Source organism: Heterocephalus glaber, unplaced genomic scaffold (genome assembly GCF_053883595.1).
Source record: "Heterocephalus glaber isolate CG9 unplaced genomic scaffold, H.glaber_assembly_v1.0 deba00001553, whole genome shotgun sequence".
NCBI classification, from domain to species: Eukaryota; Metazoa; Chordata; class Mammalia; order Rodentia; family Bathyergidae; genus Heterocephalus; species Heterocephalus glaber.
The window spans coordinates 29,477,080-29,503,058 of NW_028258344.1; the positions used below are offsets into that span (position 1 = coordinate 29,477,080).

Here is a 25,979-nt window from a genome sequence, read left to right on the forward strand (position 1 = left end):
AGGAGTCAAGAGCTCCTGCCTACCTCTCAGTCCTTGGCCCGCGGGCTGTCTCACTAACGGCCTCCAGTACCTTGTGAACAAGCACGCTGACAGTGAGGCTCTTGGGGGGGTGCTAAATCCCTCTGAGAGGATCCAACACCTTACTTGCTCCTTCTTCCTGGGATTCCTGACCTCCTCCATCCTCCTCACCCCAGACTGGGGATTGAACCCTGGGCCTTTGGCCTGAACTGTGTTCTTAGCCCTGTTTCATTGTTTTAATTTTGACATAAGGCCTTGCTAAGTTGCCCAGGCTGGGCTCAGACTTGTGATCCTCCCTCCTCAGCAGCCCAGAGTACTGGGAAGGGAGCTGCCCCCCCCACACACACACACACCCCTTGGCACTTCTTCACCACTTGAATGGGTTTCTCCTGGCCCCTCTGCCCCAGACAGTCTCCCTGAATTTCTACCTCCCTGCCCTTGCAGCTTTCTGAGGATAGACACACCTGCCTCCCGGCCCAGTCCCACCTCTCCTACACGATGCTCCTTGCCCTGCATTCAGTATCTCCTTTTGCCTCTGTACAGAGTCCTGCCCTTGGGTTTGAGGACGGCTGCAGATGGGCTTCTTAAGGATCAAGGCAATGACAGGCACCCTACACAGGCAAAGAATGGCAAAGTCAATTATCCATGGAAACTACCAATATTTACACTACAACTGTGCACAATATTGTACCTCACCATTTCTTTGTGGCAAAATAAACAAACTCTAATATGCCAGAGCTACCTTTTGCATTCTTATTTCTTGGAAGTGATCCAAGAAGAACAAGTTCTGAATTTCTCATTCTTCACCCTGCTTCTGTTGGTGTTCTTGGATGGTGATCTTGGATGAACTGCTTCACATCTCTGACCTTCAGTTTCCTCATATATAAAACCAAATTAAGAATAACATTTAGCTCATAAGTGTGTTGTCAGGGGCAAATGAAATAATACCGTCTATGAAAAATATCTTAGCATGTTACTTGGAAAAGAGTAAATGTTAGGATAAAATTATACAACTGCAAATTAAAGCCATTTTCTTTTTTTTGGTACTGGGGATCAAACTCGGGACCTTGAGCTTCCAAGGCAGGCAGGGGAACCACTGAGCTAAAACCCCAGCCCAACCATTTTCTTTTTTAAAACTACGTTTGAATCATTTAAGAAATCAGAAAGTACTAGCATTATAAATTTTATCTGTAGCAATTTTTTAATAAAATTTTTAAATAAATTTTAATTTTGAAAATTTCAAGTGGCAAATATATAAAATACCTAATTAATAAGAATCAGATTTCACATCAGACTATTCAATCCTTCAATTCTTATAGAGCTGCTGATTCAGACTTCTCCCTTTACAGTTGTTTCTCTCTGCCATTTGCACTTTTAGTTGGATTTCCCTTGGACTTTAGGGTTAAATACACCAATTAAAATTTTTTCAAGGTAGAATTAACTATAAAATGAAAAGCAAACTATTCCCTCACACCCAAAACTTTCTATTTTTCCCCAGAAATAATCACTATTTTTATCAAGTTCTTGCCAATCTTTCAAGTTTCTGAACCTATTATTTTTCATACACAAGGACAGCATACTGCAATACTCCTCTGCATCTTGCTTTTTCACTTAATATAAATATCATACAACATAACATATAGACCTACTACATGATTTCTAACAGCTACATAAATGGTCCCCCTTTGATTAATGTAACACACCTAGCTGCCCTATTGCAAGGCAGTAACATATGATTCGTGGTTATATAAATAACAATGCTTTATACATTTTTTGTATGTATGTATGTGCTCATGTTAGCAAGAAGATGTGGAGGACAAATTTCTAGAAATGCCACCATAAGGTCAAGGTCAATGCATTTTAATTTGAATAAATATTGCTGTCAATCTGTCCCCCTCCCATCAGTGGTAGCAGGTTCCATGCATCTCTAAGCAGAGTATATGAGTATCTGCTTGCTTGTATACCTCCACCATATATACTGTCCAACTCGAATAGGGTTCAATCTAATAGGTGAAAAAAATACTACCTCTTTGGTGTCTCAATATTCACTTTATAAATTATGAGTGAAACTGATCATTCCATGTTATTAGCCATCTGTACTTTTATGAACCACCTGTGAAAATATTTCTCATTAGCTATTTGTTTTCTTAAGAATTTGGAAGTGGGCCAGGGATTTAGCTCAGAGGCACCGTGTCTGCCTCCCAAGTGCAAGGTCCTGAGTTCGATCATCAGTACTGGAAAACAAACAAACAAAAAACAATTTAGAGGTGTTCTTTCTATATTAAATGAATTAATCCATAGTCTGTCATATGTGATGCATTACAATTTAAAAAGTAATAATTAAACATTCATATTTATATATCATATAGATAGCTACTCCATATATACAGCCTAAAAAAATTTAAAATTTAAGAGTAAATTTATTTTTATAGTAAATGTCATTCTTGCAATTTATTATTGTATTTTAAAATTAAGTTAGCAATAACAAGAATCACTTATTCACTATATTTATCCATTTATACATGTGACCCATAGATACAATACTTCAGTCTTTATATCATATTATAAAAAGATACTGTACTAGGGATCAGGCTTCTAGGTGCCTTACTTGAAGAACTGGGTTTTGGAGTTTACCTCTTTTAATGTACTATTTATAGTTATTTCAAAGTAGGAATGTAAAGTCATCCAGGTATTTGATTAAATAATTCTAGAAGAAACCTATGCTAATCAAAAAGAGTTGATACTAGCAAAAAGAAGTAAAATGATCACATGTTTTTCATAAGCTCTAGTGAGTGATGAATGCTAACACCAGAAAAAAATGACTATTGTCTAATTTTGCAAACTCTATATTTTTCAATAAATAATGTCCCAAGTAGAATGTTTCTAATGGAGAGAAATTATCATTTGGTTCTTGTTTTGTTTTGTTTTTTGGGTACCAGGGATCGAACTCAGAACCTTGTGCTTGAGAGCCAGGCGGTGGAACCACTGAGCTAAATCCCCGGCCCTCATTTGGTTCATTATATGTCCCCCATAAGTAACAATTTTCCAAAAGTATTTGCCAACTAAATATGCAATTCACAGATAATTATAACTGTCATGAGTGTCATCTAGTTAATACCATATATTTAGCCTTAAACATAAATCAGTAATCTAAAGATAAATTTATTTCCCATATTGAACTATATCTACTATGTCTCTAATGCATCTTACCTTCACATATTCATCTCTTATTCTTAAAGCATCATATTTTATTTGGTCCATTCCAAACTTGAGAGATTTTTTTATCTACTATTTCCAGTAATCTAAATGTACATGGCATTTACTACACTATTAATCTTTTGCAGCAGTATAATTTTAGGAAATAAATACAGGTCCAGGAAAAATGAGAAGCCAAACAATGTTGAAAGTAAAGATAAATAAAGCCAGGCACAATGGAGCATGCATGTAATCCCATGTACTTGGGAGGCCAAGGCAGAAAGATCAAAAGTTTGAAGCCAGCCTGTGCTGCAGTTCTATCTCAAAAATAAAACTAAAAGGGATGAGGTGTACATATCTCAGTACTAGGTACTCACTTAGTATGCATGAGGCCCTGAGTTCAAGCCCCAGGACTAAGCATAACCCACAAAAAAGTAAAGGTCAATGTTATTCCAAAGTAATGACATGCTCCCAAGTCCTTGGATATTTAGGCTGCCCTAATCATGATGAAATGGTCACTCTTGACCTAATGTTATTAGTGAAGTTAGCAGATCAGGCTTAAAATTAGATAAAATGATTCTAGAGGTCATCTGCTTACAAAAGTGCAGATAGAGATGTTTCTGCTGTCTTTAAGCTTCTTTTGCCCCACATACGTTTTGATTTGTGAGAATAACATGACTTCGATGACTGAGAAGATCCAGGACTATGAGAGTGGGGAGACGCTCTCCGCATGAGGTTCCTGGAAATGGCTCTCTGGAGATTCTTCACTGAAGCCCCTGTAGTCATGGTGATCACCCAGGGATGATCCAGCGCTTGGCCAGCTGACATTCGATGACTAGCCTCCAAAATCAGCAGTTTGTCAATAAAGTCCTTCGCCAAGTGAGAAATACTTGGCCAAGGCTAAGAAAAAACATAAATAAATAAAACTGTATAAAATAAATTTAAAAACACACAGCGAGATTCATATTCAAAAATAAAGCAATGCCTATCAAATCCAAAAAGCTTTTCCAACAAGCAATGTGAATACTGTGTTATTATAATATATTGCAAACCTAAAATTTCACTTTTGAGAAGAAAAAAGATCTCTTTAGCCAAAGAAAAACATGGCAAATCTCTTCCAACCCTCTGACGGAAGAATGGGAATTCCTTTCCAGATATCTGTCCTGCGTGCTACTGTTAGCAACAAAATTCCCACATCCCATCTACAGGAGCTGGGCCAGGCACTGCAGCTGCTTTGACAGACTATATCACGCTAGTGTTTGCCCACACTGGTCATCTCTCGAAGTCCCTGTGACACCAAAATGAGCTAGAGTGGAAAGCAGACTAGATTCAGGAATCATCAACTTTTCTCTCCCTTTGAAAGCTTACTCAGAACTCAAGATGCCACAGCCTCCACAGCTGGAAGGGGAAGGGAAAGAACAGAAGGGGCAATTCAGCAGAGGATCCCCCTGCAGTGCCTTTCTTCCAACACACAGCGTTTTCTGTGTCCCAGTGAGTTGATACAAATGGGACTGGGCAGAGCTATGACACAGGGCAATATGCACAACCAGCTTTTTGATTTTTCACCAACTCATTCTGTCAACATTTACAGTATTTGCACAAACTCTGAGTACAACCAGAGCAATTTACAATGCCAATTGCAAAGATAGGGACAAAAATGGGCTGTTGCTTTATACTTCAACTTTTCTGCACTTTCTACCAACACATAGAGATGAGGAAGTAGCTCAGTAGTAGAACACTAGCCTAGCATGCTCAAGGTTCTGGGTTTGATCCCAGGGAGGGGAAAAAAAAATCCCATAACCAATACAAACCTGGGAAAAAAAAGCCCTAAGGTTTTCTATCCATTTCCTCTAAAAAGGAGAACATGGAGAAAATTGCCCACACATTTGCTATATCTAAAACCCAATTTCCAAGTACTGTGTTTTTTTTCTTTTAACTCTGTCTAGGAAGGATAAGAGAATCTTGACAATCCATTGTCTTTGCCTTTGTGTATGAAAAAAAAAATCAAACTCCATGCATACATGTCTCATACTCCAATCTGTTAGCATCTCTTAACCTAGAATTCGAACAAGAAACCAGTAAGTAAAGGCATTATTCTTTTTAATTTTTTTGCCTTCAGTTTATTTAGGTAAATGAGATGTAAAGAACATTTATTTCCAAAACAAGTGTTATAAAATAAATGAATGTATTTGTCAAATACCCAAACATGGGAAAAATAAAATGCAAACCTGCAAAGCACATGTAAGCTTGACACAATGGCACTCCCTCTGATTGTGGCAACATCTCCTTGGCCCTGGATCCAGACACATTTATCTGGGCCCAAGACAATTTAAATAAGGGCTGAATTAAATGTCTCCAGTGGAACAGTTTAAGACAAGCATCTGAATCTATCTGGAAAGAGTATAAAATATGTGCAGCAAGGTTTATGGAGAGCTTATTAAAATGACACCAAATGAATATACATTAAAATGCAGTTTCAGAAAATAACATAACCGGTGTGTCAGAAAAAGTTCTTCAGCCAAAGCTTATTATTCAAACATGAGTTATAAATTACAAAATTCTTGAGCCATAAAGAACAACCAGAGAGTATCTATGAGTCAATTTCATATTTCATATTAGAAAAAGGCAGATACGGGAAAAAAATGAGCTTCTATTTTATTTTTATCTACTTAATTCAAAATTTATTTTTGTCTATGTTTAGTAAAGTACAAAAAAAAGTTACTGTGTATGTATATACTTATTCTATAAATGAATAAAAACCAAGTGTGTACACTTAAAAATTTTGGCTAATAATGTTATATGATCAAAAGCAATTAGGAGACCACACATGGATTCCCACTCTGCACCATCTGTCACCTTAAGGCATCATTCAGTGCTACTTTAGCCTTCACTGTTAGACAGAGCTTTCCTCATTATTTTTCCTCATAGACTCAGCCTTTCTCATTACCTAAAAATTCCCCATGGCTTGGCTTTTACCAGCAGTATTGGATCGACACTGCTCTGAGTCAGCCTGTCAGCCTATCATGATGTTAAGGAAAGCACCATGGGCCTGAGATCAGCGATCCTGTCCAGTCACACACAGTGCTACCACCTTGAGGTCTCAGGAAAATGCAGGTCCTCCTATCATTTTCACAAGATGGTTCTTAGGATCAAGTCAAATCAAGGGTAGAAAAATGGTTCCCAAAGTATAAAATACACAGACCACTGCTATTGTTTCTTGTGTTATTACTAAATCCACAGACCTTCCTCCACAGTTCTTTCATGGACAGTCACTGATTATATCTAGAGAAGTGGAATAGGAAAGCTACCCAGTACTTCTCTGACCAATTCCAGATATTGTTACCATAGTAAATCTGTGCCCTCAAAAAAAGAAAAGCCGGATAGAGTGGTTCAGTGTGTTTGCCTAGCATCTGATAGGCCCTTGGGTTTAATCTCCAGCACAGCAAAATAAAATTATAATAATAATGAGGGGGGGAGAAAGGGGAGGAGTGGGAGAAGAATTAGTAGTTGTTCCAGATTAAGAGGTAGTAAACCTTGCGAAAATAAATGTGAAACTTTCTTTTATCTAAAGATCATTCAATTAATTTACTTGCAAGTAAATTACAACACTTGTGGATAAATCAAGTCTTTTTTCTATTTTCTTTCTTCCTTTTCTCATCTGGCTCTGATTGGTTCTTAGCCTATTTTTCTTTATTTTCCAAAAGAAACTGGCTAAATTATATAAAACAATAATAATGCCCAAAAAGTATAAAATTGAAATTTAATACTAGAAATTGGACTACTCACTGACTTTGGAGGAGTAAAAGAAATTTAGAGAGTGTTCTTTTATATTCTGTATATGTCTTGACGCTTAGCTTAAGAGAAGTAAGGAATGATTGTAGTTTACTGCTCTAAAAGCTCTCAAAATATCATTTATCCCCTAGTTTTTGTTAAAAATTTCTATTGGTGGCCCTACCGAGGTCCGGAGTCCCGCGGAACACGCTGAGTCAGCCCACTGCAGACAGGTAGGTCTGCGCACACCCTATCAAGGTCCCGAGTCGCAGGGAAGAAAGCCAAATCAGCCCACTACAGACAGGCAGGTCTGCGCACATGCTACCAAGATCCCAAGTCATGCGGAACACGCAGAATCAGCCCGCTGTAGACAGGCAGGTCTGCGCACGACCTACCAAGGTCCAGAGTGGCGCAGAACACACCAAAAAAGCCCACTCCTGACCAGCAGCTCTCTGCACACCCTACCGAGTTCCCAAGTTGCGCAGAACATGCCAAATCAGCCAGCTGCAAAAAGGCAGGTCTGTGCACACCCTACGGAGGTCCCGAGTCGTGCAGAACACGCCAAATCAGCCCGCTCCCTGGCAGCTGTCCACTGGACCCCCCTCCCTGCTCCTCTGTACAGCCACCTGGTTCCACACTACAAGGACGCAGAGGACACTGAACCACCAGACCACAGTACTGAGTCCTGCTGCTCCTGGCGCAGAGGTAGGGGATTCTGAGCCGCCATCCCACTGCTCCTGGTCCAGAGGAAGGGGCTTCCTGGCCACCATACATTCCGCTGCTTTCAGCCCACAGGAAAGGGCTTTGGGGCCACCATCCCTACTGCTGCTCCCGGCCCCTGTGCCACCTCTCCCAGCTCAGAGGAGGTAATCCGTGCAGGTGCCAACAGCCCCCCCTAGTCGAAATGAGAAGACATGTAAATAAGTCTCAAAACCAGACTCCCAGATTACCTAAAGCAACCCTAAAGGGAAATGAGATGGAACACTCTGATACTCAACCACCTGGACCCACTGAACTGGCAAGAAAAGGGGATCTGGAAAAAATGAAATCAGAAATAATTTCTCAGATAACAGGAGAAATTGTGCCCCTAGTGCAAGACATGATTAATAAATCTAGAGAGGAGCTGAGGAACATGATGGAATCCCAACATAAGAAACAAATGGAACCCATAAAACACATGCAAATAGATTTCCAGGACATGAAAAACTCCACTGGAAGTCTACACAGCAGAATGAGCCAATGAGAGGACAGAATTTCAGATATAGAAGATAAGATTGCAAGTAGTGACCAGGAAAAGAAAAATTGCTTCAAAATTATAAGGGAACATGAGAAATCAATCCAGCAGCTGCTAGATGATGCAAAGAAGAATAACATAAGACTGATTGGAGTCAATGAAGAAACAGGAGAGAGTGGAGATGACATAAAAAAATCTCTTCACAGAAATAATGGCAGAAAACTTCCCAAGCAGGGGAAAAGAGCTTGACATACAGATAAGTAAGGCATATAGGACTCCAAATAGCCTTGATCAAAAAAAATCTACACATAGGCATATAATTGTTAAGATTCCAGAAACACAACAGAAGAACAAAGTTCTCCAAGTAGTCAGAGAAAAGAAACAAATCACATACAAAGGAAAGCCCATCAGAATCACAGCAGACTTCTCAACACAAACCATCAAGGCAAGAAGAGCTTGGAGTGACATATTCCAAGCCCTAAAAGAAAACAGCCTCCAACCCAGATTGAGGTACCCTGCAAAACTATCTTTCAAAAGTGATGGAGAAATAAGATACTTTCATGACAAAGAGCACCTTAGGAACTTCTTGAATACCAAACCAGCACTCCAAAGAATTTTACACAATAGCCTAGGAACAGACATTGAGGACCACAACCCCAGGAAGCAAAGCAGAATGAACCCATCTGGCATGACAAGAAATTAAATGTAAAGGGGGAGAACCCAACAAAAAGAAAAAGTCATGGCAATGACAAGTCAATACGTTTCAGTTATAACCATCAATGTTAATGGCCTCAGTTCACCAATCAAAAGAAATAGACTGGCAGAATGGGTCAAGAAGCAAAATCCAACAATATGCTGCATACAAGAAACACACTTAATTCAAAAGGAAACTCATAGACTGAAAGTTAAAGGGTGGAAAACAATACTGCATGCGACAGGAACCCCAAAAAAAGCAGGAGTAGCTATCCTCTTTGCAGATCAAGTAGATTTCAAACCAACACTGATTAAGAGAGATGAAGAAGGACACTACATCCTTGTAAAGGGAAGAATCTAAGAGGAAGAGATGACAATCATAAATATCTATGCACCAAACACTAGTGCACCCAACTATATAAAACAAATACTAATGGGCATGAAAAGTCACATACGCACTAATACAATTTTAGTGGGGGACCTCAACACCCCACTGTCACAAATAGATAGGTCAACTAGACTAAAAATAAGTAATGAAATACTAGAACTCAATCAAACTCTTGAACAAATGAACTTAACAGATGTTTATAGAGTCTTCCACCCCACAAAATCAGAATACACATTCTTCTCAGCTGCACATGGGTCATTCTCAAAAATAGACCACATACTCACACATAGAACATGTTTAAGTATGTGCAAAGGAATTGAAGTTATCCCCTGTATATTATCAGACCATAGTGCAATAAAATTGGAGATCCATAGCAAAAGACACTCAAAAAATTTCATAAACACATGGAAACTGAACAACACACTTCTGAATAACCAATGGGTCACAGGGGAAATTAAAGAAGAAATCAGACAGTTCCTTCAATTAAATGACAATGACAATACAACATATCAGAATCTATGGGACACAATGAAAGCAGTCTTACGAGGGAAATTCAGAGCAGTGAATATGCATATTAGGAAAACAGAATGGGCCCAATTAAACAGCCTGATGCTGAACCAAGCTTCTAGAAAAAGAAGAGCAGGACAACCCCAAAGCTCATACAAGGGAGAAAATTATAAAGATCTGAGGAGAGATCAATGCAATGGAGACTAAGAGAACAATACAAAAAATCAATGAAGCCAAGAGTTGGTTCTTTGAAAGAATCAACAAAATTGACAAACCTTTAGCCAACCTTGTCAGAAAAAGGAAAGAAAAGACCCACATCCATGCAATTAGGAATGAAAAGGGTGAAATTACAACAGACCCAGCAGAAATACAGAGGATCATCAATACCTACTTCCAGAACCTATACGCCAATAAGATGGAAAACACAGAAGAAATGGACAGATTCCTAGATACATATGAATTACCAAAGTTGAATGAAGAAGACCTAAAAACTCTGAACAACCCAATATCAACCAATGAAATTCAAAACTGAATTAAAAACTTATCAACTAAGAAAAGCCCAGGCCCTGATGGCTTCACTGCTGAATTCTACAAGACATTTAGAGAAGAACTGCTGCCACTACTGTTTAAACTCTTCAGTGAAATTGAAAGGGAAGCAATACGCCCAAATTCATTCCTGGAAGCAAGCATCACCTTGATCCCCAAAGCAGAGAAAGACCCAATCGAAAAAGAGAACTATAGGCCAATCTCACTAATGAACATAGATGCAAAAATCCTTAATAAGATACTGGCAAACAGAATGCAGAAGATCATCAAGAAGATCATACTCCCTGATCAAGTGGGATTCATCCCAGGGATGCAGGGATGGTTCAATATACGAAAATCAATTAATGTAATACACTATATCAATAGAGCCATGGACAAAAACCATAGGATTATCTCCATAGATGCAGAAAAAGCATTTCACAAAATCCAACATGCATTTATGATAAAAACCCTACAAAAAATTGGAATAGATGGTCTCTACCTCAAACTGATAGAAGCCATCTATGAAAAACCAACAGCCAATATCATACTAAATGGTCAAAAACTGAAATCCTTCCCAGTAAAATCAGGAACAAGACAAGGATGTCCACTATCACCACTCTTGTTCAATATAGTTCTGGAAACATTAGCCACGGCAATTAGGCAAGAGAAAGAAATAAAAGGAGTAAAGATAGGTAATGAAGAAGTCAAATTGTCATTATTTGCAGATGACATGATACTCTATATAGAAGACCCCAAGAATTCCACCAAAAGTCTTCTAGACTTAATAACCAAATTCAGTCAAGTAGCTGGTTACAAGGTCAACACACAAAAATCAGTAACTTTCCTCTACACGAATGACAGACTCACTGAGAGAGAAATAGGGCAAATAATTCCTTTCACAATAGCATCCAAAAAACTGAAATACCTAGGAATCAACCTAACGAAAGAAATCAAAGACCTCTTCTCTGAAAACTATGGCACTCTGAAAAGAGAGATTGAAGATGATATCAGAAAATGGACAGACATCCCCTGCTCCTGGGTAGGAAGGATTAATATAGTGAAAATGGCCATACTTCCAAAACTGCTATAGAGATTTAATGCAATTCCAATTGAGATCCCAGCAGCATACATCATAGACCTCGAGAAAACAATCCAAAAATTCATTTGGAGCAAGAAGAGACCCAGAATAGCAAAAGCAATTCTAGGTAACAGAGACATGGCAGGGGGTATCACAATCCCCAACGTGAAACTCTACTACAAAGCTACTGTGATAAAAACAGCATGGTACTGGCAAAGAAACAGACTTGAGGACCAGTGGAACAGATTAGAAGATACAGAAACAACGCCAGACACACTCAGCCATCTCATCTTCGACAAAGGAGCCAAACACCCTCACTGGAGGAAAGATAGCCTCTTTAATAAATGGTGCTGGACAAATTGGGCTTCAACTTGCCAAAGATTAAAACTAGACCTGTATCTCTCACCATGCACTAAACTAAAATCAAAATGGATTAAAGATCTAAATATTAAAATAGAAACTCTGAACCACTTGGAACAGAGGTTAGGTAGAACCCTTGGAGACATTGATGTAGGAAAAGATTTTATGAACAAAACCTCCGTTGCCCATGAACTAGCACAAACAATCAACAAATGGGATCTCTTCTTATTAAAAAGCTTCTGCACAGCAAGAGAAACCACCTGCAGTGTGAAGAGACAACCCACAACGTGGGAAAAAATCTTCACTTGCTCTTCCTCAGACAAAGGTCTACTATCTCGAATCTACAAAGAACTTCAAAAGATCAGACCTCCCAAATTTAAAGACCCAATCCAAAAATGGGCATCTGAAATGAACAGACATTTCTCAGACAAAGAAGTAGAAATAGCAAATAAATACATGAAAAAATGTTCAACATCACTGGTCATTTGAGAGATGCAAATGAAAACAATGCTGAGATTCTATTTCACTCCAGAAAGAATGGCTGCTATCATGAAATCAACCAATAACAAATGCTAGCAAGGCTGTGGGGAAAGAGGAACCCTGCTCCACTGCTGGTGGGAGTGTAGACTGGTGCAAGCACTGTGGAAATCAGTATGGAGATACCTCAAAGAACTAGGACTGGGCGTCCCACTTGACCCAGCTATTCCACTGCTGGGGATCTTCCCCAAAGAACTAAAAGAATCATACCACAGTGATATATGTGCACCCATGTTCATAGCAGCACAGTTTGTAATAGCTAAAACTTGGAAACAGCCCAAATGCCCATCAACTGGAGACTGGATAAAGAAAATGTGGTTTTTTAAATAAAATGGAGTACTACTCAGCCATAAAGAATGAGAAATTAGAGACATTTATAGCTAAGTGGATGCACATTGAGGCCATACTCTTAAGTGAAATAAATAGGACACACATGTATAAATACTGAATAGTTTCACTGATGTGAGAAACTGGAAATGTAAATAAGGACTAAATGTATAATAGGTCATGTGAAATAGGAAGAAAAGGGCCAAAGGGGAAAGAAGTGGGAGAGTTAGGAGAAAGGACAGAAGGGAGTGGGATTAATATGAGAAAATGGAAAAATAGGAACAAAACTTTGTAAATAGGGAGGAATGGAGGGGTTGAAGGGAGGGCTGGGCAAGGGTGAAAAATAAGAACCAAGAGAGACTATGTAAAGGTGCAAATTTCCAATGATGAATGTCATTATATTGTATACCTAAAATGTACCAATGATTAGAATGAATAATCGATAATGTAAAATAGGAAGAAAAGGTCCAGAGGGGTAAGGGTTGTGGGAGGGGCAGAGGAAAGGAAAGAAGGGAAAGGAAAAATGATGAGAAATGGAAAAATGGAAATAAAGTCTTTGTAAATAGGGAAGGGTGGAGGGGGTGGAGGGAGGGCTAGGAATGGGGAAAAAATAAGAACCAAGATGCATTATGTAAAGGTACAATTCCCAATGAGAAATGTAATTGTGTTGTATACCTACAATGTACCAATAAAAGAATTTAATAAAGTGCAAAAAAAAAATTCTATTGGTGACAACCTTGTGACTTGTGTTTTCCTTCTTTCTTTTACACTAGTCTGCAGTCTCTTTTCTAACAGTACAGAAATCATGAGTGAATTTAAACAGATAGGAAATATTTTCTGTCAATGTTCATACACCAGTGTTTTTCCTTGTCACCTGGCTAATATGGTTATAAGATTTGTTTTATTTTCAAGTTATTTTACACCAAAAACCACTGTGATCCTCTGGAACTTAGATAAGAATATATGATTTCCAACTTAATGCCAAGAATACTTATAATTTATTATTTATATTAAATTTCTAACATCAGCCTTTCCTCACTATTCCATTTAAAAGATAAAAATGGTACACTCAAAAAGTAAAGTTTGTACTGGTAAAAAAAAAAAAAGACCAAAGCATAAAACTAATAACTTACTTAACATTCAATGTTTCAACCTCATTTTCCCAGGTTAATAGTAACAATGAGCTGGTGTGATGTTGCACGCCTGTAATACCATCTACTCAGGAGGCTGAGACAGGAGTATGGAAAGTTTGAGCCTAGCATGAGAAATTTAGTGAGACTCTAAAAATAATAAAGGGCTGAGGATGTAGCTTGCTGACAGAGTCCTTGTTTAGCATGTGCAAGGCCCTGGGTTCAGTCACCAGTACTGTAGGGGGAGGGAAAAAGTAACAGTAAAATAAACAACTAACAGAAATAACACTGACTCTATATGGACCAACATATACAACTATTCTAAGCACTCACATCCATCTATTAGCTCTGCTGATCTTTACAACAATCCTATTAGGTACATAGTACAATTATTACTATTTTATAAATGCACAAACAGAGATATAGCGAATTTTTAAAAAATGACCAAAGTTACACATTTAGTAAACAGCAGAACTGATTGTGCAATCCAGCCAGCATTGCTCCAGACTATGGTACTACACTACCCTGCATTACAAAGCACTTGTACCAACAGCACAGCACACACAAGCTCTGAAATCCTTCCATTTCACTCATCAATTTATTCCTCTTGATGTGCTTCTGTATATGTTGTTCTACGGAAATGTGTTAATCCCCTCTCAAGGAACTCCTACCTCTCCTCCGAGGCAGTACCAATGTCTCCTTCTTTATGGAATCTGATCTAACTCTCCAAAGCAGGGACTGGCTCCCTTCCATTGTTTTATGAACTTTGAGAATTTCTTCCCACTGTATTAAGTACTTATATTTAGAGAGATATATAGTTTGAGCCCAGCGTGAGACATTTAGTGATACCCTAAAAATAAAAATGGGCTATGTACCCCCATGCCTAGCACCTTCTTTCACCTCCAAGGCACAACACTCCCATCTGTCTCCATAGTCATATCTCCTGTCTCTAGCTTTGACTTGCTTTCCTACTATAAGGATCCTGGAGGTCATATTAATGGATCCACCCAGATAATTCAGAAAAATGTCCACTTCTAAAGACCATTAATTTAGTCGTATGTGCAGACCCTTTTTGCCATGGTAGGCAACATTTATAGGTTCTGGGGTCACAGACATCTTTGGTGAGCCATTATTCTGTCTAGCACACCTATGCTTCCAGAATCGATAGTTACTCTATTGTTTAAATAAATTTGAAATTACTAGGCTTGTCAATAAGTCCTAGGTATACAATAATATGGCAATAGAAAAAAATATGATAATATAATTTTCTGAGTCTCTCAAAAGACAAATTCCTTGATGTTATCATTCTAGGCAGCTAAATTAGATAAAAATTAACATACTGTCAGAGAGGGACTGGGGTGGGCCCCAAGAATTCAGCACAAAAAATGGAGACTTCAGAACTGTGGCTAGAGACAAATCTAAAGAGAGCCAAACCTCAGGATGGAGATGCAATAACCAGGCCTGCAAGGTGAACAGCAATTTGAGATTATGCTGTAATCAGCACCACCTGGTCCAGCGGGCCTAGCTAGGTATCAGCCTCATAGGTGAGTGACCAGAACCTCTGGACCCATACTTCCCTCCCTCCCCAAAATGCCTTTGTTCTTTCCATGTATCCTTGCTATGTGACTCATTTTCCTATTGGATCTACATTAGCTAAGTGGCTATACCTGTAATCCTAGAGGTTGACTGTAGTCTGACCCATGTCATACTCCCATTGTGATTTTGCTATATAAATTACCCCAACAAAGGGCCTCAGTGACCACTCATTCGGGAGCTGTCCTGAAAAACCAGGAGCTATTCTTGTTCCCCTTATTTCCAATGAAATACTTTAACTTCCTCCTTTGGTTTGCAACTTCGTTCCTTGATGTTGTGAGACCATGAAATCGGTACATTTGACATCTAATAGGACTGGAGTTATATTTTTCCTATATCATTATGAACTGAATGTTGAACTCCCCAAACTCACATATTGAAGCTCTAATCCCCAGTGTGGTTGTATTTGAAGGTGGAGATACAAAGGGAATAATGCAAATTAAAAGACAGTAACTAAAGTTAAACTAAAGGTTAGGCCATCACCTGATGGAATTAGTACCTATTTATTTATTTACCTATTGATTTTGTGGTACTAGAGACTAAACCTTGGACCTTCACACAGGGAGCTACATTCCCTGTCTTTTGAAATTTATTTATTTTGAAACAGTATCTCACTAAGTCGCCAGGGTGGATTTGAACTTGTGTCTCCGTCTTCTGCCTCAGTCTCCCAGAGTGCTGGAATTCTGGGCATGTGCCATCATACCCAGCTGGATCAATATCTTTTCAAGAAGAGACACTAGGAGGCTCATTCTTGTTCTCTTGGTGAATACACAGAGGTTAAGTCATGTGCACACACAGCTACAAGCCAAGAGAAAAAAACCTCAGAATAAAACCTACCCTGCCACTATCTTGATTTTGGACTTTCCCACCTCCAAAACTGTGAAAAATAAGTTTCTGTTGTTTATATCAGCCAGCCTGTAACATTTAGCTATGCCAACCTATGCTAAGACATTTGATAATATTAAAAGATGTTACTATGACAGACATATGTGCCTGACAAACACAGAGAGTCAATATCCAGTATGTTACAATATCCAATAACATATTATCGCTGTCACACTCCCACTACACAGGGTGTGCAGTTGGTACTCTGAGGCTGCAGACAGGCATGTCCCCAAGAAGCAGAGGGTGCTGTGAGGGAGGCCTTGAGATTCCTACAGCAGAGAAAGCACCAGCTTTCCATGTCAACTTTAGACTCCTCTTAGGTACGCATGTATTTTTTCATTGAAGCTCTTAGCTTCTAAAACCCAGCACTGCCTTTTTCACTTTGCCTTGATCCTGAAAGCTGGAGATTTGCCACCAACAATGAGCCCACCGGCAGAGAGATGTGAGTGTGGAAAAATGGCTCTCTGCCTCTGAACATTGCCAGGAAGTAACTTCTCCGCAGTAACTCCTCCTCTGGGACTGACCCACTGTGGCCTGGGCCTCTTTGCCTTCCCTGCTTTGACTTCCCCAACCATCTCCTTTCCCTGTCTCCCTAGGCATCTACCCAGAGTGCATCATGGGCATGAGTCATCTTCTCAAGGTAGCTTCTGGGGAACACGGTCTTAGAACCCTTCCACATTAAACCTGAAAAGGGGCCTTTTTAACAAAATATATTCATTTTTTCACATTAAAGAAAGTAATTGAGGTGTCTAGTCCAAACATGCACCCCAGTGGCCCATGCCCAGAGTAATCACATTCTGTGACTGACTGAGTGAGGCTGAAGTGAGATTAAGCCATTTCAGTAAAATAACTGGAAAATTCCACTCTCACTCTTATAATATATTTCTACATTAGAAGCCCTGAAATGCCAGGTAGGAAGTCTGGCTGCCTGCTGGGGAAGCCACATGGGAAAAAGGGATCCTGCAACCCACAGAAAAGACGAGAAAGAATGGATGTGGGGTCACCATGACCAGTCAAACTCAGCTTTCCAGCCATCCCCACCAAGATGGCAGACACCTGAGTGGTCCCTAGTGATGTACTGGCACTGCATCCTAACCAAGTGCTCAGATGACTACAGTCCCCGCCCACACCATGTGAGAGGAAGGCAACAAGCTGAGTGCCAGCAACGCACAGAATTATGAATCATGCTAAAATAGTTATTGGTTTAAGCCACTAGGTTTTGGTACAGTTTGTTACACAACAATAGACAATCAAAACATAAATGTGTTCTGTGTAAACAAGACAAAAACAAAAATATAATGATACACAAAATATAAAAAAAACTCAAAATGATCCATAATCCCCAACCCAGGATACAGGCTCTGTTAACATTTTATTGCATTTCCTCCTAGTATTTTTCCCAGGTGTACATTTTCCCACATGAACATGATGATACCACATACACAGGCCATAGCCTGCTTTTTCTCCACTTGGCAGTTTATTGTGAACATTTTCCAGTATCTTTATAATTTTTAAATATGCATAATTTAGGGGCTATGTTGCTTTCTCATATGGATATCCATTATGTATTCAAATATTGTCTTAAAGCTCAAATAGCATCCTTACACTGAAACCTTTGTTGTATCTGGGATTACACCCTCAGATTCTTAGAAGCAGAATTAGCAAGCAAAATACATACATTGTTCATAGTTCTAGAGGCACACTTTCAAGCTACTTTCCAGGAAACTTGTGACAATGTGCCTTTTATGAATGAGAGGGATAATCTCTTTATGCCCCCAGAAGCAATAGCCAGAATTAAGATGAGTTGGGCTTTTATCTTTATCAGTTTGAAAGACCAAAAGAAGGTATTTTTGTTTTCTTTTGCATTTTTTTATTATTTATATCATATTTATATTATTTATATTATATTAATATTATTTATATTATTGAGGCTGGACATGTTTTAAACTTTTAATAAGCAATGGTAGTGCATTGTCTGAATTCTTATCCTTTCCTGCTTCCCTTTATAAGTTTTAGTTCTCATTTATTAATTTGTATCAGTTTTTAAAAACATACACATGTATAATAAGGTATTAAATTTCTTCTAGAGTATGAAAATGTTACTCTTCAATTTGTTATTTCATTTTTATTTTTTTTCAAGCAATTACAGTAAATATACATGCTACATTGTAGGTAGGTAAAATAAAACTATCAACATTTTTATGAGAAATTAAACTTGTTCTCTTGTCCTACATAAAATGAGTTTCCTACTTTACTGGGCTTCCTACACAAAGCCTGGGCAACTTTTCCTCCCTACCTAAAACAACAAAAAATTCACACATTCATGAACACTGGGAGTTCCAAGTTTAAACAATGGATGACTATTTTACACAAGCTGTGAGGTTAAACACTTCACTGAGAAAACTCTATTTTGTAGAGGGCTTGGATTATCCAGATTTGAGGCAGAAAATCTGTTGCCAAATACCCAAGGGCCATGCTGAGTTTCCGAGTACACATGAGTTAGCCAGCTCAGGCTCTGCCTGCTGACTGAAGAAAAACTTCACATTAAGTCACTGATCTCCACGATCATCAATGTCAAGTGCTAACCACACACAGCTCAGTAACGAAGGCCTCTGCCTCCCTGAAACAAATGGCTCTCAACCAGGAGCAATTATGTCCAGCACAGGACATTGAACAGTGATATTTTGGGGTTTCTGGGGAGGCCTGTTAGAGGCATCCAGGGGTTGAAGTTGGGGATGTTGCTAAGCACCCTATAATGCATAGCACAGCCCCTCCTCTCCACAATAAAGAATCATCTAGCCCTAAATATCAACAATGCCAAGATGGAGAACTATTCTACACCAACACACAGGCATAAAAGAACAATTTCTTACCTCTCCTGTATAATTATATTTGCCTTTCAGAATCTTCCTGTAAAGCTCTGTATGGCTTTCGTCATCAAAAGGCAGAGATCCACTAAGTAAAACATAGGTGATTACACCCAGAGCCCACATGTCCACAGCACTGGTATAAGGTTTCCTTAGCAAAACTTCAGGGGCTATGTACTCTGGGGTCCCACGGAGCATCCTTATCATCCAGTCGCCATTTGTGTTCCCAGAGTGTGCAAACCCAAAATCTGTGATTAAAATTTTGGACTCTGCACCTGGATGATAGTATAAGAGATTTTCAGGCTTTAGGTCTCTGTGTGTTATTCGCAAAGCATGCAAATATCTAATCCCATCAGCAACCATGCAGAGGATTCTGACAGCATCCCGCTCCGTGAAGGATCCCTGGACAATAAGTCTCTCTAGAAGCTCCCCTCCAGTAGCCAGCTCCATCACCAGGTAAACTCGGTCCTGGGCCTCAAAGATCTCCATGAGCTGCACAATATAAGGGTGACTAACCCGTCTGAGGACATGGAGCTCAGCCTCACACTCTTCTCGGCCTTCTCTCAATCTGGTTTCCATCACTTTTATTGCAAAAGGTTTCCTGGTACTCTCTGCTCCACCCTGACAACCTTGCTGAAACTGCCTGTCCCAATGAGAGCCTGGACGTCATATCTGTTGGGAAGAAAAAATAAAATTGCTATCCTCTGAAGTGATGATTCTCAAAATTATTGAAGTCTATGCTTTGTATCATCTTGTCCATCCTCATTTTCCACCACCAGTTTTCTTGCTTTTTATTGCTTGTGTCTATTTTTGAAGGCACACCAAAATCCTCTTTTGAAATGCAAGCAAATGATGTAAAGGTAATTAGTTGGTAGAAAGATCAACTAATTATTATAATTCATAATAATAGCTACTGCATATTCTGTATTTATTATGTTCTAGGAATGTTAGTTTTTTCAAAAATCTTATCCTTACTAAAATCCTGATAAATGATATAATATCCCCATTTTTCAGACAACTAAATAAAGCTAAAAATATAAGTAAGAGGGGTTGAAGAGGAGGATGGGAAAAAAGAAGAATCAAGATATATCATGTACAGACACAAATTCCCTATGATGAATGTTGTCATTATGTGTATCTAAAACATACCAATAAATGTTCTACTTCAAAAAATATAAGTAAACAATTTCCCAAGTTCCCACAGATTATAGTTGAGATCAATAGAATTCAAGTCCAATCATTTCAAATGTGTTTCATGAAACTTTTCTTCAAGAATTTCAGGACTTCCCACTACTCCTTTCTTCCTCCAACACTTGTCTTTAGCATTCTTCAACAGTATTAACCAAAGCACGTAGAGAGATTAAAAATGAAGCTTTATTCTAACTTCTGAAAAGAGGAAGGATACCATTTTGGGGTACAAATAAGGTGATACTTTGGGTTTTCTGATGTGAGCTTAGTCCCAGGAACACTTCATCCATGGTAGCTCTTGTTACAGAAAGACAGCCTGGCTGTGCTGTGGTCACAGCAGATTTTACAAATCTGGTAGGAAGTGTCAGAGCACCCATGGCCAGAGGTCCCCCCTCCCACCCCATCCCACCCTCTTGCATTTGCAATATGTAAACAGTAAAATAGTTCTAACATCAATGTCTAAACCTACTGTCTTACAAAAATGCCAGGAAATCAGTTCAGATTTCAAAGGCTAGAGAATCTTAATTTGAATTTTCTGTGAAAACTTCTACATAAAGTTAAGATTCCTATCAAGTTTAGCCCTCTATCGTTATGGAAATGTTGAGAAAGTGCTAGACTTAAAATCCTTATTTTACAACTGGAAACAATATTGAAGGATTATTTAATCCGAAGTTTCATTGTATGGATGAAAAAATTTTTTAAAATTAAAAAACAGGTTAGCCAATTTGTTGTTTAAATCATAGTCAGGATTAGAAACCAGATTTTCTTACTTGTCCTATAATTTAGTGTTCTTTGCAATTTATGAAAATCTCCTCCAAGGAAGAATGCTAGAGGAGGGAATACACCCAGAGGGTAACCAGAAAGAAGGTAATTCTACAAATTACATACTCAGTAACAAAGTTTCAAATGCAAATATCAATGTGCTTTAAACAGCCTTTTTTCTTTTTTTTGAGTTTATTCTTCCTGTAATTTTAATTTTTGGCTATATATTTCTGCCTTATATTCCTCTACTTACTGAATAAAAGTGACATTTGGCTGTACCAGCTTACAGAAAATAGCTTTGTTCACTACAGTGCATTTAATTTTCTGGCCAATTACCTTATCAAAACAGATAGCAATTTAGTAATCTTAAATAGATTCTTTTTCCTCTTCGCAGTCCAACTCTGCTTTTTCATTCCTGTGCACTCCCAGTGTGATTTGGAAGATAATCACAAGCATTGCAAATCTTATTGCTTTTCAGACCAACTAAGTTTTACATTTTCTCTAATACGGATGAAAGCACTTTGCAAATACTAATTTATCGCTATTCCCTCAGAACTGCAAGCAAACTCATTTGCTCACAAAATCAACCATCAGCTATCAAACTACCTTTTTTGAAGAACTACTCTCTTTTGCTCAAATAAAAGAGGCTTTATCCAATATTGTTAAGTAGATCTTCACATACAAAATATTTGGAAAAAATGCTAGTAATATGGCATTGGAAGAAGCAGTAAGCTTCAAGCCAAGACTTACAGTAATGGAAACAAATGGTTTCACATTAACAACCTGAGGCCATGTGCTGTGACAATTTCCTGTAACTGCAGCCTTGCTTGAGAGTCCCTTCAGACCATGAATGTTGACCATCTGTGACTCTGACCTTGTGTGGTGCATAGCAGAGGTGGCAGCAATAACTGTTGAATAAAAGAATCAGTCCCTGAATACATATTATTCCCAAATCATCATGTATATTCTAAAACATTAAGTAAGGATGGAGTCAAGCAGGGAAGAATCCAGTTACAAGTTCTTTCCAGTTCCTCTACTTCCATTAGTCCATCCCACCTCCTACACAGCAAACTCCACTTGTAGGTGGTACAATTTCACATGATTCCAGAGATTGTGTAAACTGAAAATATTACTTTAACCTCAGCTGCTACTGCTATAACCAGGGTATTTTCAAACACAATTTTTTTTTTAAAAATGAAACATGGAAACAACTGTAATGAACCCCCTCAAAGAAAGTGAATACTGTCAGATTTGAATTCTAACATTCTTATTTTGCAAGAGTTGTAAATGGAATCACAAAGGGAAGCAAAGACACCTGTGTTCTAAGGCCTAAGTCTCCCACTAACTTGGACAAATCACTTAACCTCCTGGGGCTCAACTTTTCATGAGTCAGAGGAGCTCTGAGTTAGTCTCTGAAGCCCTTAACGTTGAGATACCTTTGCATTCCAAGGGCTGGGACCATCTTGGGGTGGTGGTTACACAGGTGGATAAAGACAGGACCAGAGTAGTATCATCTCTCTGACTACAGATGACCAGAGCTGCCATTTGGCCAACTCAGCCTTGACAGGACCACAGATCCACTCCATTCCAATTCAGTCAGGCCGGCTAGCTTTGCTCTTCTGAAGCTTGGCAGTCACTGGACTGATCCTCCAGCCATCACTGTACTTCAAATTTTCTAGGAAGACAGGAAGTGGCTCTGCATAGACTCTGGGCAGAGCATTGTGATAAAGTGAGTGCATAATTCCAGGACTAGAAGTACCTGAGAAGCCCGCTGGGCCATCCCTCACTGTGTCTCATCAAACACTGCAGAGATCCAACATGGCACAGGCTGAGGAATTCAGTTCGCAGGCCAATGAATCTGCAGTCTTTGTTTATGTCTCACAGAAGGCCAGCTAGGTCTTATACTTCACAAAGACAGTTACAAGCACTACACTAATATTTACTGAAAAAAATTTACACATATTACTTTAATTATCCTCACAATGGGATTGATATACTATTCCCATGTTACAGAGGCAGAAACTGAGGAAGAAGAAAGGCTAAGGAACACTCCAATAGCATATGATAGAAGACATGGGGGTGAATCTTAAGTCTGGAGGACTCAAATGCCCCTTCTGATTCCACTAACTACAATGACACTTTACAATTTGGCAGAGGATTCCTGCAAATCAATTCTAGTTGGACACAGCTCCAGGCAGGGATGGCAGTGAGCACGCAGGCAAGCGCGCGCGCGCGCACACACACACACACACACACACACACACACACACACACTTACTTCTGTGGCTCCTCTTGCTCTTCTTTTCCCCATCGCCCACACTCCCTGCCCAGAGATGCCAAAGAGAAATTACACTGGAAATTACATTACTGAAAACAGCAAACCCCCCTGGATTGCAGACTATGGCAGTCCAGGTCCCAACTACCGCGAGAGGAGAGACGAGGAACGCAAATCCCATAAAAAGAGCAAGAGAAGGTTCGTGCGCTGGAGTGGGCCGGTGCAAAGGCGATTGGGCCCTCAGTGCTTGCTGGTTGATTCTAACAGGAGTCGGGCTCCTAAAGTATAAATTTATATCTCAAAGGGGCAGCAAGAGAATTTAGGGGAGTCCAGGCCTCCAACCCAACCTGGAAGGCACCTGTGTGAAGCGTAGGCAAACTGGAAGGGGCCCTGAGCCGGGCTTGGTCCCAGGTTTCTCTCTCTCCACTCAGCCCCGGCCAGTCCCTCCTCGCGCAGCCCGCTTTACCTGGCAAGGACCCGCTGGTGGAACCTGGCTCGGAAGTGAGCCAGCTGAATGCTCTGAGCCGCCTGGGCCGCTGCCTCAGGCCCGGGACCCGGGCGGCCTTGGCCGTGGCCCTTTCGCTGGACGCTGGCCGGCGCGGGCAGCTCAGGCACCACCTTCCTGCTGCCCCCGCAGCCCATCCCGGCCGCACCCGCCGCCTCCCGGCCGGACTGGAGGGGCGGGACGCACGACTGCCCCGGCCGGGATGACCCCCTGCGGGCCTGGATCAGGGAGCTTTGATCTCCTGGGGCGACTTACCACGTGTGGTTAAAGCAAAGGGTTGACAAGAAAAGCCCTTTTCTCGTCCCCAAATTGAGGACGTGAAGATATAAAATATGATTCAATAAAGGATGTGGCCCCTCTGAAGAACTTTTGTCTTCGCGGCTCATCTCATATCCAGATGATATATATTTCTTATTTGAAAAATTATCACATAAAAGAGTGCCATTAACCCCCTCAAAATACTCTTCCTCACTTCCAACACACTTATCCCATCGTCCTTACCACTCTCTGAAGCAGTTCTGGAAGTCTTCTTTCCTAGTGTCTTTAGTTGCACTATGCTGGCTGCCTCAGTATCCTTAGTAGATTCAAAATGTTCCTCTTTCATGGTCATTTTTACTCTGAGGAAGAGCCAGCAGTCACAGGAAAACAGATTAGGTGAATAAGGTAGGAAAAGACACACCATAATGTTCTTACAAACCTGCCTTTCCCTTGGATAGCACTGGGCAGCAGCACCCACTTTTTTTTTTTAAATCAGACTTTGTAAAGAAACTCAAGAAAGAAAACTTCTAGAATTGTTTCAGAAAGTAGCAAGAAAGACAGGATAAGTGTATTCAAAGTGAAGGGGATTATCACAGGGGGGAATTATTGGCAATGTGTCTTTTACTATAATAATTTTTAAAAATAATCATTCATCATATATTTTGATCACCCCTTGTATTTTTTATGTACATATATGTGTGTGTTTACTTCTAAGACGTTATAATTTAAAAATATATCACAGTACTGTAGTGCAATACTTAAACAGTCGTCACTGGCCTGTCTGACACCACACTAATCCACTTATGCCTGGAGGAGAAATGACCTTCATCTCTGAGTAATCCTTCTGAGATAGAAAAAAATAGATGTCCAGAACTCAGACAAATACCCTAGGCAAATACAAGAATCAAAATGTGTTTTTAAAATTATATGTATGTTTTATAATCTTATATTTTAGTATATTCCATCCATGCTTTTATATATATAAATAGGTATGTGCTATGAGAGTTGTATATACATGTAATATGTGCAATATGTTTATAAACATCATTTTGATAAGTTTTATATACTTATGTTAGTATATTGTTTAGATATTGACATTGATTAATTATACATAATATTATATATATATAGGCCAAGCACATGTGGGCAGATTATAGCACCCAAGATGGAGGATATATGGTCTTTCAATTATGTCATTTCCTTTCTGATTGTATTTAATTTCAAGCTTTGTTTAACAGAAAATTTGCATCATGGGTAAATTAGTCATAAGTTCCCAGAAGAGCTGTATTTTGGAGGAAAATTCAAACTATGCCTTAGGTATAGCCAAAAGAATATGAATTCATCCTGCAACATGAGCATGATACCAAGTAAAGAACTTTGCTTAGTTAAGAGCCCTCAGAATTCTCCAAGTACCAGAAGACAGAGAAGGATGGTTTTAAGAAGGTGAACAACTGGTTCTTTTACATCTCAAGTTTTTTAACTAGTTTGCAGAACAGGCCAAGTAAGTAGAATGGAAAAGTGAGGGAAAGGGAACAAAGAAGTTGAGAATCAAGGTGCTGCTTAAAGATCTGTATCTGTTCCTCAGAATGCTGGGAGGAAGGATTGCTTTGGCAAATGTCACCCAATAAGAAGCATCCACTATAAACCCTAAGCCCATGCAGCAGTGAAGAGATCTGATAATTCCACAAGGCAGATAGTCCCTGCATGCATCTGGTTTCTCCAAAAGCAAGCTGCTTGTCTAGGTTGCAGAAACTTCTCATGCCCTGGCCACACGGCAGAAAAATCTTTGCCAAGAGTCTCCCCTTAAGCTTGAACCATGCTTCTTGAAAACTATTTAATACCGTCAGTGATTTAAAACCCTTTAAAAATGAAAACATTAA

The 25,979-nt window shown here is 39.3% G+C and overlaps 1 protein-coding gene across 1 annotated transcript; it reads right to left on the bottom strand.

Moving 5' to 3' along the window:
- Positions 1-2,261: 2,261 nt before the first annotated feature.
- On the bottom strand, positions 2,262-24,013 carry Pskh2 (protein serine kinase H2). Its single transcript, XM_021255973.2, is given in 4 exon segments — positions 2,262-4,113; positions 19,118-19,719; positions 19,722-19,783; positions 23,803-24,013. Coding segments are annotated over 4 exon segments (1,146 nt in total). The 5' UTR covers positions 23,979-24,013; the 3' UTR covers positions 2,262-3,807.
- Between the last annotated feature and the right edge of the window lie 1,966 nt (positions 24,014-25,979).